We start from the raw sequence: 18,034 nt of genomic DNA on the forward strand, positions 1-18,034 counted from the left end.
CTGCTGGGCTCCAGCGATCCCTCCACCTCAGCCTTCTGAGTAGCCGGAATTACAGGCGCGTGCTACCACGCCCGGCTAATTTTTTGATTTTACTGTAGAGATGAGGTCTTGCCTGCCCAGGCAGGTCTCGAACCCGCGGGCTCAGGCAATCCACTCATCTCAGCCTCCCAAAGGCGCGGGACTACAGGCTGAGCCAACGAGTCCGACTAAATGTGATTATTTTTAAATAATCCTTCTGGGGTGGAGGAATCAAAGTGAATGATGACATTGGTATGTCTTACATATCTGGATCCTTCATATGTTAGGTTTGTTTAAAATGGAATAAATGTATACTTGTTTTCTAGGAAAAAAATCTTGTTAGAATTTGAGACTCTTTATATTGAATAATTGAAGAAAAACAACTTTTGTGGTGACCAAAAGTGCTATTATTTTAAAATGTTGTTATTTCATGTTTTTACACTCCTGTACAATTTACATGGGAGAGTTAAGGTTATTCCTCAAATTAAGGGACAACTAACCTCTGTACAGTACCAAATATATGGAAGATAAGTACTATCAAATTATCCAACCCCTGCCTTTTTTTAGTAAGTAGCTTATTTGAATATAGATTCAATTATTCAATGTCACAGCAGAAATTCTGACAGCTTTTCCAGACTTGAATAGGTCTCACAAACCCTCTGTACCACCCAAATTGAGCAGAAAGGATCATCATTTGAGAGATTTTCTAAAGAATTCCTCTTTTCTTTCTTAGGAAAAAAAAAACTATGTACAATTTAATCACTTTGATGTTAAGCTGGGCTTGGATAGTATAATGTTGTTATAGCTAAAACACTGGTTTCATTAAAAATTTTGTATATTTAAAATGCCTATGTAAATATTTATGAAGAGTAAAGTTACCATATTTTGTGATAAAGGATATTATGCAAATATAAACAGTTTTCGCCTCTGGTACAATATCCCTGTACATAAAACTTGCACATTTCCTTTTTCTTCTCTATCTCTGCATCATGATCAAATTTACACTGGTCTCCCTGGACCAAAAGAAGAAACAAGGAAAAGCCATTATTTCTCACAGTTATGTCATTACAATTTAATTCCTAGTAAACGTTAAATAAATAAATGAGTCCAGAAAGAACCAAAGTCTTAGGAGATAGTATGATCTAATTCATAATATGTTATCTTATAAACACATCACATATATCTGCTTCAGATTTTCTTAAGTCCTAAACATTTTTTAACATAAAGCGTTTAACAGATGATCTACTTTTTTTTAACTTTTTAAACATAAAATAGTATTTCACTAAAATGCTTAAAAACCTAGATGATTTAAAAGAGTGTTAAATAGAAACAGCAGTTTGTATTAGCACATTTTTGCTATAACGTATATTTTAGTATATTTTTGCTTACACATTTTTATACCTTAATACATTTTCTCTCGAGAAAATATTTGCAAATTTGTTTTCCCTTGCGTTCCACTGTATGGTGGTTGATGAATCCCTGACTCATTCTCACATGTTGCTGCTTCTCTTTAGGTTTACCATCCTTTAAAAACAAAAACAAAAACTAAATGTGAGAAACAAGATTAAATATTTTAGTCTGTTGCAAAATTATTTCAAACCACCTTTAAAACATTAGTAAGTGACTTTTCTAAGTTGGCTTTCATATGTAAAATTTGTACTTTTGTACATCAGTTTAAAAATGAATGTTCTGTCAGTTTCAACAGCATTCTGTCACTGAATATATGTTTGTGCAATTAAAATATTTTAACATACATTGCCATTATTTTGTACAAATGAAAAAAAATTAAAAATGAAAGTGCTAGTACTTGTGGCAAAAAAAAAAAATCTAAAAACAAAGATCTTTAGAACAATGGAGACAAAGCTAGAAATCACAGGGTAAATCAAAAGCATGAAATGCGACAATTACTGGGTATGAGTTGAGTATACTGACCAGCTCAAATTAATAAACATAACAAGAAATACATCCTCGAAGATGGTGATAAAGGTATAAAAATCAAAGGGGAATTTTATATAAAAAACAGAATGGGGCCAGATACACTGGCTCATACCTGTAATCCCAGCACTTTGGGGGGCTGAGGAGAGAGGATTGCCTGATCCCAGGAGTTTGAGACCAGCCTGGGTAACTTGACAAGACCTCGTCTCTACAATAAATCAAAAAATTAGTCAGGCATGGTGGTGTGGGCCTGTGGAAACCTGAGGTGGAAGGATCACCTGAGCCCAGCAGGTCGAGGCTGTGGCGGCCATGAGCCTCTCCATGGCACTCCAGCCTGGGTGACAGAATGGAACTCCAACTCAAAAAAAAAACCCAGAAGGAGAATTTTAAAATACACTTTAGCTCTTCAAAAACAGAAACTATTTTTAATATGTTAACTTGTAGTACAGCTTACAGCTTCTGCATACCAAATTTTTGAATATAGTTTTAGGAATATAGTTGTGCAAACAAGAGAGCAGACTATACAGTCATTATGTAATCTGCTTTGCATTAATGGCAAACTTCTACTTAGCACTATCAAAATTATGTCTTATACATATGCATATGTGTATGTTTTAATCTTTGGTTTTATTTGATTATGTTATTAAATTTTACCATACTGGTTTAAATTTGTTCCTCATGTAGAAGGGCTACCAGCCTGGCTGAATAGTTATTTGAGTTAACGTAAACCAAATGAAAGGAACTACTGACTGGGGGTAAGGAAACCACAAGTTCTAGGTCTGAATTGGGCCCTGTGTGACCACAGGCCCACCTGAACACCAGAGCTTCAGAGTTCTCATTTGTAAAATATCGAGGCAGAGATAGATTTTATGTAAATGTGCTTCATAATATTTGGTATTTCTAAAATTTTTACCACTCCTTATTCTTGTCCCGTGACCAAACCTAATAAAAAGGCTGCCATCTAGTTTAAAAGTCTTAAGAAAAGTACAGTACAGGAGTCACTTATTGGCTACCCTGATTATATCTGCAGTCCAAGGAAAAGGAACTTTACAAAGTCATCTCAAAATACCAGGAGGATAGGAGGTGGAGAGATTTGGTAAGAAGGCCAATGCTCAGAAATATTCATTTGTAATTTCCAGAGGGAATCAGGAACCAATAGACAGGGACTATAATTAGTAAAAACTTTGTAAGACTCTGTAGCCTTTGAATTGCCTCATGGCTATTTGATCTTCTCTGGGCTTCTTATTTTTCCATAGTCATTGACAATACAACACTTAAAAATCAAGGGGCTTGTGTTCACGGATTCAGGGACAATAGGGAGAATACTAAAAGGCTGAAAATAGGTGCTGGAAGCTAATGAGTGAGAGAGAAGGAAGCTGCAATGATAAGAAGGAAAAACACAGAGAGCCCACTGTTAGTAAAAGGAGACCTTCATAATCGGAAAACCCTGATTTCGTGGGATACTCCCACCTCCCAATATCGCATAGCACTTCTTGTCACTGACATGTAAAGATAAACTCCAAAAGCATGTATAGGTCCTCCTACAAACAAATATTCTTATACCTCTTCCTGTGAGCTGTTGTTCTTCAGCAAAGCATTTGGTTCTTTGTTTCCAGTGCCAGGCCATTTTCGCTTCATTTTCTTCTGTTTACCATTCTTGTGACCAGCTTTAAGTTTTTTATTTTTTTGTTTAGCAGCTAAAAACAAATAAGTTAATTTAAAAGATGACAAAATTATACTAACAGTTTATTTTTTAAGAAGTACGTTTTATAATATTCTAGGAAAGTTCTCTACAGTTCAATGAGCAAAAACTGGCATGACACGGACCCGCTTTTCTAGAAGTTCTGGGATTAAGGGACCAAAAGGAGAATAATGATAATGCATTCTGGGTTCCCAATTCATTCTGTTTGAAAATATATACAGTACTGTCAGGGAAAAAGAAAGATAATTAATAAAAATCAATTGGCTGGGTGTGGTGGCTCACGCCTATAATCCCAGAACTTTGGGAGGCCAAGGTGAGAGGACTGCCTGAGCCTACAGGTTCGAGACCAGCCCGGGTAACTTGGTAAGACCTTATCTCTACAATAAATACAAAAATTAGTCAGGCGTGGTGGTGTGTGCCTGTAGTTCCAGCTACTTGAAAGGCTGAAGGAAGGATTGCTGGAGCCCAGCAGGTCGAGGCTGCAGTGGTTTTGAGTGTGCCACTACACTCCATCCTGGGCAAGAGAGTGGGACTCCAACTCAAAAATTAAAAATGAAAAAGTAAAAAAAGCAATCTTACAAGCCACAAGGCAGATCCTTCTGAATGAATTATTCAGAGTATGATGGATCTAATTAGGAATTGTGATGACACTGTAACAGTAAAGGCTTTAAATGTTTAAAATGACCTCATATACTACTGCCAGACTTTTCACTGAAAACATTTTATACCAAGTTTATCTATTGACCCATTTTAAATAGAAAAGAGAAAAAAATGAGAACATTAAGAATTTCATTGATAATTGCCATTTGCTCTCCTATTTATGACTAAATCTCATTTTCTAAAAGAATGTTATTTCTAGGTTACAGTCTGACATATAACCATTTCAGTCAATTCCTCTTTAAATGACAGCACTACAGGCATATATCCTAGTCTTCATACATTCAGAGGCCAAGGATTTAGCACTCTCAGTTTAGAAACCATCTTAACTTTTGATAACCCACCTGTGCCCCCCAGCTCCACTTGCAAACAGTGAGCATTTACACACAGAGTAGCCAGGTCTCAGGTGGGATCTCAGGCCACAGAAGCCCAAGTCTGTATAAAGATCCATGAAAACCATGATCTTATCACGAGATAAAGTGCCAAGAAAAATCCTCTGTTTAAATGTGGACAACTGTGACTGCTTCTTTAGATTAAGTGATAAAATAGTTTGACCCTTACCCTGTTGGGTATCTTTTGCTTCCTCTTTCTTCACAGATTGAGCAGGTAAACATTGAGCAGCATTTGCCATTTCTTTAGCTTTTATGTACTGTTGAAGTGCTTTGGCAAAACTGTCTTCTGATTCCTGGTTGCAGACATCATTATCACTATATACATCATAGTCCTTACTTCTTGATTTTCTATGTAGCAAACTTTTCGGTGACGTTTTAGTGTTTCCAAAGTGCCTAAACTAAGTAAAAATTAAAATTTCAATTTTAGTCCCTCAACCAACTCATCTTCAACAAAACCATCACTAACAAACATGGGGGGAAAGAAACCATATTTAGCATATGGTACTGGGAAAACTGGCTAGCCACATGCGGAAGAAGGAAACTGTGCCCTTACCTATATAGAAGTTAACTCAAAATGGATCAAGGACTTCAATGTAAAACTTCAAATTGTAAGAACTTCAGAAGAAAACGTAGGGAACACCCTCCTAGACATAGGAGTAGGCAATGAATTCATGGCCAAGTCCTCAAAAGCAAATGGAACCAAAGCTAAGATTGACAGGTAGGACCTTATCAAACAGAAGTTTTTGCACAGCAAAAGAAACCATCAAGAAAGTAAAGAGACAACCCACAGAATGGGAAAAAATATTTGCAAGCTATCCATCTGACAAAGGCCTAACATCCTTCTACAAGGAACTAAAACAAATTGAAAGAAAAAAACCAAACCACCCAATTAAAAAGTGGGTAAAAGACATGAACAGACATTTCTCAAAGGAAGGCATACAAGCAGCCAACAAACACATGAAAAAATGCTCAACCTCACTAATCATCAAAGAAATGCAAATCAAACTATAATGAGATACCACTTAACACCAGTAAGGACAGTTAACATTAATAAGTCAAAAAACAACAGGTGCTGGTACGGCTGCAGAGAAAACAGGACACTTCTACACTGTTGGTGGAGATGTAAGCTAGTTCAACCTCTATGGAAAGCAGTGTGGTGATTTCCCAAAAAACTAAAAACTGAGCTTCTGTGTGATCCTGCAATTCCTCTCCTGAGAATATTCCCAGAGGAACATAAGTCACTCTACCAAAAAGACACCTGCACATGCATGTTTACTTCAGCACTATTCATAATAGCAAAAACATGGAACCAACCCATCAAAAGTGGAATAGATAAAGAAAATGTGGTACATATACATAAAAAAGAACAAAATCATAAGCTGGAGACCATCATACTAAGTAAACTATCAGAAACAAAGTATCAGAAGTATCAGAAACAAAAACTGAATAGGGCATGTTCTCATTCATAAGTAGGCCCTGAATACTGGTCACACTAGCACAAGGGTGGGATCAGCAGATGCTGGACATTGCTAGGAGAGGGAGGGAGGGAGGAGGAAGGGAAGCATGAGGCAACACACTGGGTACCTGGTCCACTAACAGGGGAAGAGAGGGCCACTTAGAAGCCTAAACTTCAACTGTATGCAACATACTTACGTAGTAAGTCCCAATTTGCACCCCACAACTCTAAGATAAAAAATAATAAATAAAAAACACTCAAATTTCCATTTAAAAAACCTATCATGATTTTTTAAAAATCTGGTTAAAAATAAGAAACAAAATTGGCCATGAATTGATCATTGCTGAAGTTGGGTGATGGGTACATGTGGTTCATATGGGTATACAAGGTTTTCCATTCACATATTTGAAATTTTCCAGAATTAAAAACAAACTAGCAAGTCAGCATGACATATCCATCCTTAAAGATAATTTGAGGGAAGATTTTGAAATTGTACACTGCATGCACTTTACAGAATCAAAAGTCTAAATTCCCAAATCTTAACTATTTGATATGAGGGAACTGTAGCATTACATTTCTCATAGTACATTTCTGCCTTTGGATTGACAAAACTTTCAAATATCTTGACTCAATAATTCATCATTTCATAAAACACCAAGTAAACTATAATGGTCCAACTGAAAATCCACTTAACAATTAGGATACGTCTCTGCTACCAAAGCCTGCTTTCTCCTATGACTCACAGCAGAGGTATCTACAATGATGACAAGAAAAAAAGAACTGGCCTGTTCTTTGTATTCAGGTATACTTTTAGAAATAAACTTTCTAACTCTATTGATGAAGGTGCCCCAAGGCAACAGCAGAGAACCCAAGCACCCCCGGAACACGAACCCAGGTATGGAAGTTGATCCCAGAGAAGCCCAAGCTGATCATACCAGATAATTTAAAGCAATTTTTGTGTATAAAACTTCAAGTATCAATTACTAGTGTCTACACTCAGTGTATCAAAAACTGTATAATTATAATTAGTATGTATAATATCTTCTAGTCAAAAAGTTTATTTAAAAAAAAAAATGACCAAGGGCCAAATGGCTCCTAGACTCATATCAGGAAGAGACATATGCCTATCATTATGGTGACCAATGATTCTGCTCCAAAGCATACTCTGGGGCCTGGTTCCTTATTTACTTTCACATGACAACTGTGTAAGGAAGCAAACTCAAAACAAACACAAACCAAAACAGAAGATTCACTATTGTAAAATATACTAGGTGGCCCAATATAATGGTTTATCTTTGATGATTAACTTCAAAGCTAGGAGTTGTTCCACCAGATGATTAATTATAAGTCTAAAAAATGAACTTGCTCCCTGCTTAAAGAATCCAAACAAGCTGAAGAAGTTTCTTGATCTGGTAATGGCTTTAATGTACACCTTATCTTCATTACATCAGACAAGACTACCAACCAATTTAACAACCTTCAGGCCACCAAGTTCTTATCTCTAAATTTTCAAGGAAGAGTGCCTTTTCCAACTAACACAATAGAACAAACTACATAGAACTTCTGGACTGACAGATCAGGGGTTGGCAAACTTTCAGCCTGGCCACCTGTTTTTATAAATAAAACTTTACTGGAATGTAGTCACATCCATTCATTTACATATTGTCTTAGTTGTGAGAGACAAGACTATGGTCTATGAAGTTAAAAAGATTCATTATCTGATCCTTTATGAAAAAGTTGGCTGACTCTTGTACAGATCATTACGTTTATCCTGGTTTGGGCCTTTAATTTTATTTAGTGAGCACAGGGAGAACCAAAAAGATTATTCAATACTCAGCAGCTTCCATGAATTTTAGCTTAATGAAACACAGAAATGAGATTCTCTCAGTGTATCTGAATCAAAATATTAAAATGATCCAAATGAGAGATTTAGTACCCTCCACTTGCACAAAACACATGGGTCTACCGTACTGAAGCAGACTCCTCTTACCACAAGTAGTAACATGGCTGATTTGTATTAAATGAAAATATGAGATGAGTGGGCAACACTAATAAAACCAAAACAAACATCAATTATATTGTTTTATTATACAGTAGAGATGAAAACTACCAATGATACTTTTCAGAGGGCACTAAAATATGCAAAATACAAATAACTCAATGCTTTTCTTCACTAGCTATCTATAAACTCACTGCTTCCGTTTATTGCTCTTTGTATAATTTAGAAAGTATACAAATGTGATGACAAACACTTTCTCCTTTTATAAAGAAGTCTAAATAAAGTAGCACTTTGTCCAAATAAAAGGTTTTCTTGCTTTTGATTCAGGATGGTTTATTGAACTAGTATGGACTCCTGATATCCCACAGAAATAAAAGTACAAATAGCAGGTGCATATGTGTGTGCATATGTGTTTGTGTGTATGGGGGGGGGCATAAAGTGCATTAATCAGGAATTGAGAGACTTCAAAAAATTCCTGACAAGAAAAGAAAGCTATGCTCCAGAGGTTGGGCTTAGTTTGGAGTGTAAGAAATGTGTCTATAAAAGAAGATGAATTAAAATTCTACATAAAAACTGACAAAGCTAAGATAACAGATTATCTCTGCCCTACCCCTCTCCAGAACACAATCAACCAAGAACTTTCCCTGGCAAAAAACAGAGGGCTGTTATCCAAAGAAATTGAAGAAAGCATCTGGTAAAAGCTAAGACTTTGAATGTGAGTACTTAGATGCTGAGATTACCCACGTACGAGTACGAATTTCACCACATGCTGGCATTTCGGAGTAACCTCCTCCAGAAAAAAATACTCCATCCCTCTCACCCTGAAGCAGGGATTCTTATCCTGCTGTCCAGAGACTGCACACTCAAGGATCTATGGACTGAATTTAGTGAATTTGGATAAGAAGAAAATCACATATTATTTTAATTAACCTGTAAATTGACATTTACTATTTCCTTCTGTTTTGAACCCAGGAAGAAACTACAGTAGTATCAGCAATGTTAGTGTCACTAATACAAATCACAGGTATTTTCAAAGATCACATTATAGTTGTTGCAGACCTCAAAATATATTTTATGTTCATCATTACTTCAAAATTAGAATTAGACCCTCTGCTTGGTCTTAAATACTTAGTGCATTAATATAGAACATATTACTCTTACCATATTTGTTTGTAATATTTTGATAAACTATTTCAATCAAATCAATTTCCTTTGCAATCCAACATACCATTTTATTTTTTACATTTAAAAACATTACTCTGAGCCGGGCTTGGTGGCTCAGCCTGTAATCCCACACCTTTGGGAGGCTGAAGTGAGTGGATTGCCTGAGCCTGCGGGTTCAAGACCCGCCTGGGTTCGAGACCTCATCTCTACAATAAATCAAAAATCAGCCGGGCGTGGTAGTGCATGCCTGTAATTCCGGCTACTTGGAAGGCTGAGGCGGAAGGATCTCTGGAGCCCAGCAGGTCGAGGCTGCAGTGGCCGGGAGCGGCCACTGTACTCCAGTCTGGGCGACAGAGTGAGACTCCAACTCAAAAAAAAAAAAAAAAACAACCAACAAACAAAAAAAATTCCTCTGAGAAGAATATGTTTACCAGCGTAAACACAGTTTTACCAGGTTGCTAAAAGGGGTGCATGGCACAAAGGAGATTAAGTACTCTTATGCTGCTGAGAAACCTACTTATCCACATAGCCCACCGACCTACTGAATGTCCAGTCAGGCTTCTATTTAGAGAAAAGGGCTATAGAGACACAGTCCTACCAATACATTAGCAGAGAACATTCATCAATTCCCCAGGTCTTTCTTAAATGAAGAGTCAACAAAGGAACACAAAAACATGGGATAAAAATCTACAGCAGGGGTCAGCAAACTACAACCCAAGAGCCAAATCCAATCTGCCACTTGTTTTTGTAAAAACCTACTAGCTAAAAAAGATCTTTAAATTTTTTTAAATCATTGAAACAAAAAAATCAAAAGAATATATTTAATGACACTGAAAATTACATAAAATTCAAATTTAAGTGTCTATAAATAAAGTTCTATTGGAACACAGTTGTGCTCATTCATTTATATATTATACTGGCTGCTTTCTTGCTACAACAGCAAAGTTGAGTAGTTGCAAAGGAGACCTTTATGTCACTCTTATCATGTCACAAAGATGCTTGGTGCACTACAAATTGCAGTGACAGTTATAACGTGACAGCATCTTGAGTGCATTGAGTATTTCATGCCATTTTATTTTTTCATTACTGGTGCATATTCATCATGTCAAAACATGAAAAGTAAACTTCCAATATCATGCATTTAAAGGCACAGTGAAGTGTGGGTTATTTTTCTGTCAAATTAGATGACAAAGCATTGTAGTTGTTATGCAGTGATAACACAGTAATGCTAAAAGCATACAATATATGTTAATGTTATAATATTAAGCATTCATTACAATACTCCCAGCAGGTCGAGGCTACTCACAAGAATGTCAGAAAAATTAGAAAATTTAAGACTTATTATATTATCACATAGTTGTTTCTTCACAGAAATAAAAAACAAAAGCCAGGCTACAACCAAAGTAAGTTTCCAAGCGGCTAATTTGTTAGCCAATCAAAGAAAGCTGATGGTGAGTTACTTAAATAATGCTTGTTTACAGCAGTTGAAGAAATATGTCCACAAAAAATTAAGTTGTTTAAGATAATTGGCCTTTGGTAAGAACAGCTGCTCAAAGATGTGAGAAAACTAGGAGAAACTTCAACAAACCATTAAAAAAATGAGGCAGAAGATTTCAAGTGGTTTTCCTTGGTTCTTAAAGAGTTGACAGATGTTACTGATGCTATTCAGTGTCATTGGGTTGTTCAAAGTTAAGATAGGAGCAAGATCTCCATATCCACACTAATTGGCAGGAGATATATCTTCCACACTCAAATTACTGTTCCAGCAGTGTTTGTTCAGACTTTAATGCAAGTACAAAGGAAACTGCCATTTCCAAATCCATTTAACTGTGCAACTGAGCTTTCACCAAACCTTCAATTGGAAGTGATTAGTCTGCATTGTAACAACATGCTAAAAGACAAATCTCAAGAGAAGAATCTAATGAAGTTCCATGCTTTCTAGGCAAGAATACACTTAATTAAAATCATATGCAAGTGAACTGATATTCTTTAGTGAAAAGACATTTTCAGAGATAAAGTCTTATTACATATCAGCTAAACGGATGAATCTCCGAAATCATTTTGCTGGTAGAGAACAGTAACTTTGAACATCAATTAAGCAAATAGACCGGGCTCGGTGGCTCAGCCTGTAATCCCAGCACTTTGAGAGGCTGAGGTGAGTAGACTGCCTGAGCCCGCGGGTTCGAGACCTGCCTGGGCAACTTGGCGAGACCTCATCTCTACAATAAATCAAAAATTAGCCAGGTGTGGTAGCACACGCCTATAATTCCAGCTACTTGGAAGGCTAAGGCGGAAGGATCGCTGGAGCCCAGCAGGTTGAGGCTGCGGTGGCTGGGAGTGGAAGCAGCCACTGCACTCCAGTCTGGGTGACAGAGTGAGAATCCAACTCAAAAAAAAAATTAAGCAAATAGTCATCCCATAAAGAAGAATCCCATTCTTCTCATTAGTAGACCTGTATTACAAAAACAATCATTATACACTGAATTTCTGTCAATAACAAGTTGTGGAAATTTAGTTTTCTCTTTTTCATTACATAAGTACCTAAATAACATTCTCAATTTTGCTTCTGGGTTTGAAAACATAAAGTATTTACTGTCTTGTCAGATGATGCTTACTGATCTAGAGAAAAAAAAAATCAGAAAATAACTAAAAAACTGATCCAGAAGTAGCAAATACAATTCAAGGAAAAGGAAAGAACTCAAAATTTAAAAAATAAATACACAAAGAAAGTCAAGATGTTATATTTTTTTAAAAAGTTAGCCAGCTATTAAACAAAAGTGAATTCTTAAATAGTTAAATTTTAATTTATGAATAGTTAAACAAAAATAGAAAAAATTTCTTAGAATATACATATAAAAAGACATAAAAATAAGAGATGACATGTCTCATCTATGGACGATATGAGTAAACAGTCTCTACAACAGCACTAAGCAAAATAAATGAAGAATAAAGAGAAGAACCTAAAAGTTTCCCAAGAAAATAGCATACTTACAAAGGAACTAGAATCAAAATGCTAAGAATTCACCTTTACAATGGATACTGGAAGACAATGTAGCAATAACCACAAACTTAATTTTATTTCAGCCAAGCTATCAACTATGAGGATAAATTCAAAACATTTTCAGAAATGTTAACAAGAATTCAAAAATTTATCTTCCATGCATTTCTACATAAGGATATATGTCAACTAAATGAGAAAGAAACAATGAGAAAATGATACTTTAAAAAGCATAATTTATAATCAGTAGCTTCATTCAATACTTAACAATAAACATAACAAAAGGTATATAAGAAGTGCAATATCTACAAAGAAAATTATAGGCATACCGTGTTTTATTGCTTTGATTTATTAAGCTTCAGAGACTTTTTTGTTATGTTTTGTTTTGTTTTGTTTTTTGAGTTGGAGTCTCACTCTGTCGCCCAGACTGGAGTGCAGTGGCCCTTCCGGCCACTGCAGCCTCGACCTGCTGGGCTCCAGCGATCCTTCCGCCTCAGCCTTCCAAGTAGCTGGAACTACAGGCATGCACTACCACACCCGGCTGATTTTTTGATTTATTGTAGAGATGAGGTCTCGCTGCCCAGGTGGGTCTCGAACCCACGGGCTCAGGCAATCCACTCACCTCAGCCTCCCAAAGGCGCGGGATTACAGGCTGAGCCAGCGAGCCTGGCTTGTTTTGTTTTTTTGAGTCAGAGTCTTGTTCTGTCACTTGGGGTGGAATGCAGTGGCAGAATCACAGCTCACTGCAGCCCAGGAGATCCTTCCACCTCAGCATTCCAAGTAGCTGAGACTACAGACACCTGCCACCACACTAGGCTAATTTTTAAATTTTTTTTGTAGAGATGAGGTTTCACTATGTTGTCCAGGCTGGTTTTGAACTCCTAGGCTGAAGCAATCCTTGTGTCTTCCAAAGTGCTGGGATTACAGACATAAACCACCATACCTAGCCAATACTGCATTTTTTTTTTTTTTTACAAATTGAAGGTTTGTTGCAACATTACAACAAGCAAGTCTACTAGCACTATTATTCCAACAGTATTTACTCTCCTTGTGTTTATATCACATTTTGGAAATTCTCAAAATATTTCAAAATTTTTTCAAATTTTTATTGTGATAACCTGTCATGGTAATCTGATCAGTGATCTTTTTGTGATTAGTCTGCAATGTAACAACACGCTACCTAGTTTTGGTGTGCCATGAGCTGTGCCCATATAAGACGAACTTAATCGATAAATGTTGTGTATGTTCTGACTGTTCCTAACAACTAAGGTTGTAAAACAGCAAGGTTGACCTGAGAGTGCAAAGATTCGAGACAGCAGTGAAGTTTGGGAGGTAGTAATAAGTGTGATTAAGAGGGCTCAAGTGTTGGTATATAATGTGTTTGCACTTTTGGTAACAGGCCATTCACCATCTCTCTCTCTGTCCCTGGGCCTCCCTGTTCCCTGAGACACAATTATATTGAAATTAGGCCAATTAATATACCTACAATGGACTGACTTCTGGATAAGAAGGTGACAGAAAAGGTTGTACTGTGAGAGTTTCTGCAAAAATGAGTGTCCATAAAAACTCCCTATATGAGCTGATGTGTGCCAGTGGGTGAGTGAAAGTCCATCTGAAGAGAGACTTGGGTTCATGTACCCGGGGTTCTACTCCAGAGATGAATGCAACCCACTACCGCCTTGAGACTGGAGACCCATGCATGCAGGATCATCTGCCATTCTCAGGGCTTTCTTGAGAAAAGGCAGCAAAGAACAGCCATCCCTCACCACCTGGCACCCGGCCCATGCCATCACATGCAGCAGCAGACCAGGCATGAGCAGGAGGAATCGTGGAGAAGGAAAGTTGCAGAAATCTGGAATAAGGCTCCAACACTGGTGATGAGACGCCGATGGGCACCATCTTCTCAGTCCCAGTACTGGGCAGAGACCTGTATTGCCCCACCCAGTTCCCCAACCTCCATCTTGGGACCCACAGGCTATCCTCTCATCTGACTCAGAGAGACAGACGCCCCTCCCCCACGCTGGAACAGGCACAGATAGGTCAGATCTGAGTGGGAGACTTGACAGCAGCAGCAGCAAGTAGTGTGAATTGGATCTGACCCATCCTCTTTCCACAGTAGTCTGTGGGGCATCTGACCCACACTGAGAACAACCCTATCAGCCTGTGCTGAGTGCTGAGGGAAAGGGCTGGAGACCAGAGCGCTCCCTAAGGTAGAGGAGGTAGAAGGAACCTGGAGTTACAGAAACAGTCACAGAGCAAGTTTTTTTTTCTTCTTCTTCTTGTTTGTTTTTTGTTTAGTGTTTGATTTCTTTCTTCTCTCTTCCTTTCTGTTTTTGCTTGTTTTAGTTCTTGCTTGTTTCTGTAATTTTAATTTTTTTTAGATGTTTGTTTATGTATGGGTATTTTTGAGAGAGAGTACACCAACAGGGGGATCTTTGTTTGTATGATTCTCTGTATGCTTTTGTCTTTTTTGTTTTTTTCTGTCATTGTTAACCTGTTTGTTAGTTGGCGTGCCTATTTTCTCTCTTCTTCTCTCTCTCTCTGCCTTCCTTTCGTCTTCATCCTTCCCTTTTCCATTCTTTCTTCTTTTCTTATTTCATTCTGCTTCCAGCAAGCAAACAGACACCCCCACTGCATAGACAGATTATAAGGCAGTGGGAAGTGGGTTGCAGGGGGCCCACACACCTGTCAGCAGATGCTGGGATCTCCAGATAGCTTCCGAATCACAGCTACCTGCTTAATTAAATCTCAAAACTGCAAAAAGCACAGGCCCCCATCCCCAGTCCAGCTTCAGAATTTAACAAAACCAGAAAATCTACATAAGGAAGAATAGGAGATTAAGCAAACAGAAATAAAAGCTACCCCCCCCCATCACTGAACAATAGAATGAAAGAAGTGGTAAATTTTTTAAAAAGGGGAGGGGGTGGAAAAACCTGCCCAAATGAAGAAAAACCAAAGGAAGAATATGAGTCTCACACAGACCCCTTGGATGTCAGCCACTGAGAATACAGACTTCAGAACTCAAACAACCAAGAGCCTCCAGAATGACTGGTCTCAAACCATAAACCCAGATATCAAGATATTGATAGAGAGAATAAATAGAAATGAGGAGAGACAAGACGAAAGAACGAAGGAGTTGAAACTGAGATAACAGCAATAAATAATAAAGTGAATGAAATAAATAAAAAACCGATAAGCATGGAAAGCAGAATTAACCAAGTAGAAGAAATAATCTCAGAGCTTGAGAACCAAAATATGGAACTAACTCAAACTGTTAAAAACATAGAAAATAATCCTAAAAAGACAGAACAAAACCTCTAAGAGATGAGCAATTATTTCAAGAGGTTGAACCTAAGATTAATTGGAATCCCTGAGACAGAGACCATCCTGGAACAAACATTCCATGAAATTATCCAGTAAAACTTCCCTCATCTCATCAGTGGCATGACCATTCAAACACAAGAGATTCAGAGAACCCCTGCAAGACAACAAATGAGAAAACCAACTCCTAGACACATAGTAATTCTACTACACAAAGCAGGTATAAAAGAAAAAATCCTAAAGGCAGCAAGAGAGAAAGGTTAGACTACCTACCAGGGAAGACCAATTAGAATAGCAGCAGACTTATCAACAGAAACACTTCAGGCTAGGAGAGCTTGGAGCCCAATCTTCAAAGTTCTCAAAGATAAACTATTTTAACCAAAAATTACCTACATCATCAGTGATGGGGAACTAAAATCCTTCCCAGACATTCAATCCCTAAGAGTTTACACTGCCTCTAGACCAGGTCTATAAGAATCACTTAAGAAAGTATTAAACACAGAAGAAAGGAAAAAAAGAATGACAATGCCCTTCCCAAGAATGCAGGAAAAAGATTGAAAATACAACACATGGATCAACCCAAAAATCAAAAGAAAGACAACAAACAAATAAACAAACAGCAGCAACAACAACAAACTCTGTAAGAATCTCATGACAGGGATAAACTCTCACATCTCAATAATTAGCTGAAATGTGAATGCACTAAATATACCACTGCAAAGAAATAGAATGGCAAATTGGATAAAATATCACGAGGCTACAATATATTGTCTCCAAGAGACTCAGCTCACCAGAAAGGACACTCACAGACTCAAAGTAAGAGGATGGGGAACAAAATTTCAGGCAAACGTAACACAAAAGAAAGCAGGAGTCACGATCTTAATATCAGACAAATACCCTTTAAGCTATCTTTTAAAAGAATATGGGAGGTCACTACATAATGATAAAAGGTTCAATCCATCAACAAAAAATATCCATCCTAAACATATATGCACCCAACATAGGAGCACTAACTTTCATAAAGCAGCTTCTAGGTAAACTTAAAAAAGATATTGACTCTAACACTATCAGAACTGGGAACTTAAAATACCCCACTCCAACTCACAACCCAAAACAGATCATCAAGACAAAAAGTCAACAAGGAGATCTGGAACCTCAATGTGACGCTTGACCAAATGGACTTAATTGATACCTACAGAAAACAAACATGGAATATACATTCTACTCATCACCACATGGAACTTACTCTAAGATCCACCACATCCTCAGTCATAAATCAAGCATGAACAAATTCCATAAGATTGAAATTCTGCTATGCACCTTCTCAGATCACAGTGGAATAAAAATAAATATCAGCACCAACAAAGTTCTCCCAAAACCCACAAAGACATGGAACCTAAACAGCACCATTCTAAACAACTCCTGAGTCAACACAGAAATCAAAATAGATTAAAAGATACCTGGAAACAAATGAAAATGAAGAAACGTCTTACCAAAATCTCTGGGATACCATGAAAGCAGTACTAAGAGAGGAATTCATAGCTCTACAAACACACATGAAGAAAATGAAAAAAATCACAAGTTAACAGCATAGCAAATCACCTAAGAAAGCTGGAAAAGCAAGATGACCAAAACTCTAACTTCAGCAGAAGAAACCAGATCACCAAAATAAAAGCCCAAATTCGGGAGACAAAAGACAAAAATACAATACAAAAAAACCCAATGAAACCAAAAGCTGGTTTTTTGAAAGGATAAATAAGATTGATGGATCCTTAGCTAGACTGATGAAGAAAAAGAAAGAAAAAGCCCAAATAAACACAATCAGAAATGCAAAAGATGAAGTCACAACTGACCCCCAAAGAAATACAAAAGATTATCAGAAATTACTGTGTACTACCTGTATAGAAACAAACTCAAAAACCTAAAAACCTAAATGAAATGGAGGATTTTCTGTCATCACACAACCTCCAAAAACAACCAAGGAAATTGACTATGCCATAAGAAAACTACCTACAAAAAAAGTCTGGGACCAGATGGCTTTTAGTAAAATTCTACAAAACATACAAGGAGGAGCTGATACCAATCCTATAGAAAGTATTTCAGGTAATCGAGAAAGATGGAAATTCCCCAAATCATTTTATGAAGCTAACATCACATTGTTACCCAAACCTGTAGGCCAATATCCTTGATGAGCATAAGAATCTCAACAAGAATTTGCTAAAATTCTCAACAAGATTCTAGCAAACTGGATCCAACAACACATCTCAAAAATCATCCACCATGACCAAGTAGGCTTCATCCCTGGAATGCAGGGCTGTTTCAACATCCACAAGACCAGAAACATAATTAAATACATCAACAGATACAAATACAAAAACCACATGATTACATC

The 18,034-nt window shown here is 37.2% G+C and overlaps 1 protein-coding gene across 2 annotated transcripts in view; it reads right to left on the reverse strand.

Moving 5' to 3' along the window:
• ZC3H8 (zinc finger CCCH-type containing 8) overlaps positions 1-18,034 on the reverse strand; it is a 44,638-nt gene that overhangs the window by 14,789 nt on the left and 11,815 nt on the right. For both annotated transcript variants that reach the window (XM_008057098.2, XM_008057099.2), the window contains exons 3-6: positions 4,874-5,102; positions 3,517-3,650; positions 1,420-1,542; positions 920-1,031 (exon numbers count right to left, since the gene is read on the reverse strand). In XM_008057098.2, the coding sequence (XP_008055289.1) occupies positions 920-1,031; positions 1,420-1,542; positions 3,517-3,650; positions 4,874-5,102 (598 nt within the window). The remainder of the gene's footprint in view (positions 1-919; positions 1,032-1,419; positions 1,543-3,516; positions 3,651-4,873; positions 5,103-18,034) is intronic.

This window comes from Carlito syrichta, unplaced genomic scaffold (assembly GCF_000164805.1).
Source record: "Carlito syrichta isolate Samal-C Ts95f unplaced genomic scaffold, Tarsius_syrichta-2.0.1 Scaffold302727, whole genome shotgun sequence".
Classification (NCBI taxonomy): domain Eukaryota; kingdom Metazoa; phylum Chordata; class Mammalia; order Primates; family Tarsiidae; genus Carlito; species Carlito syrichta.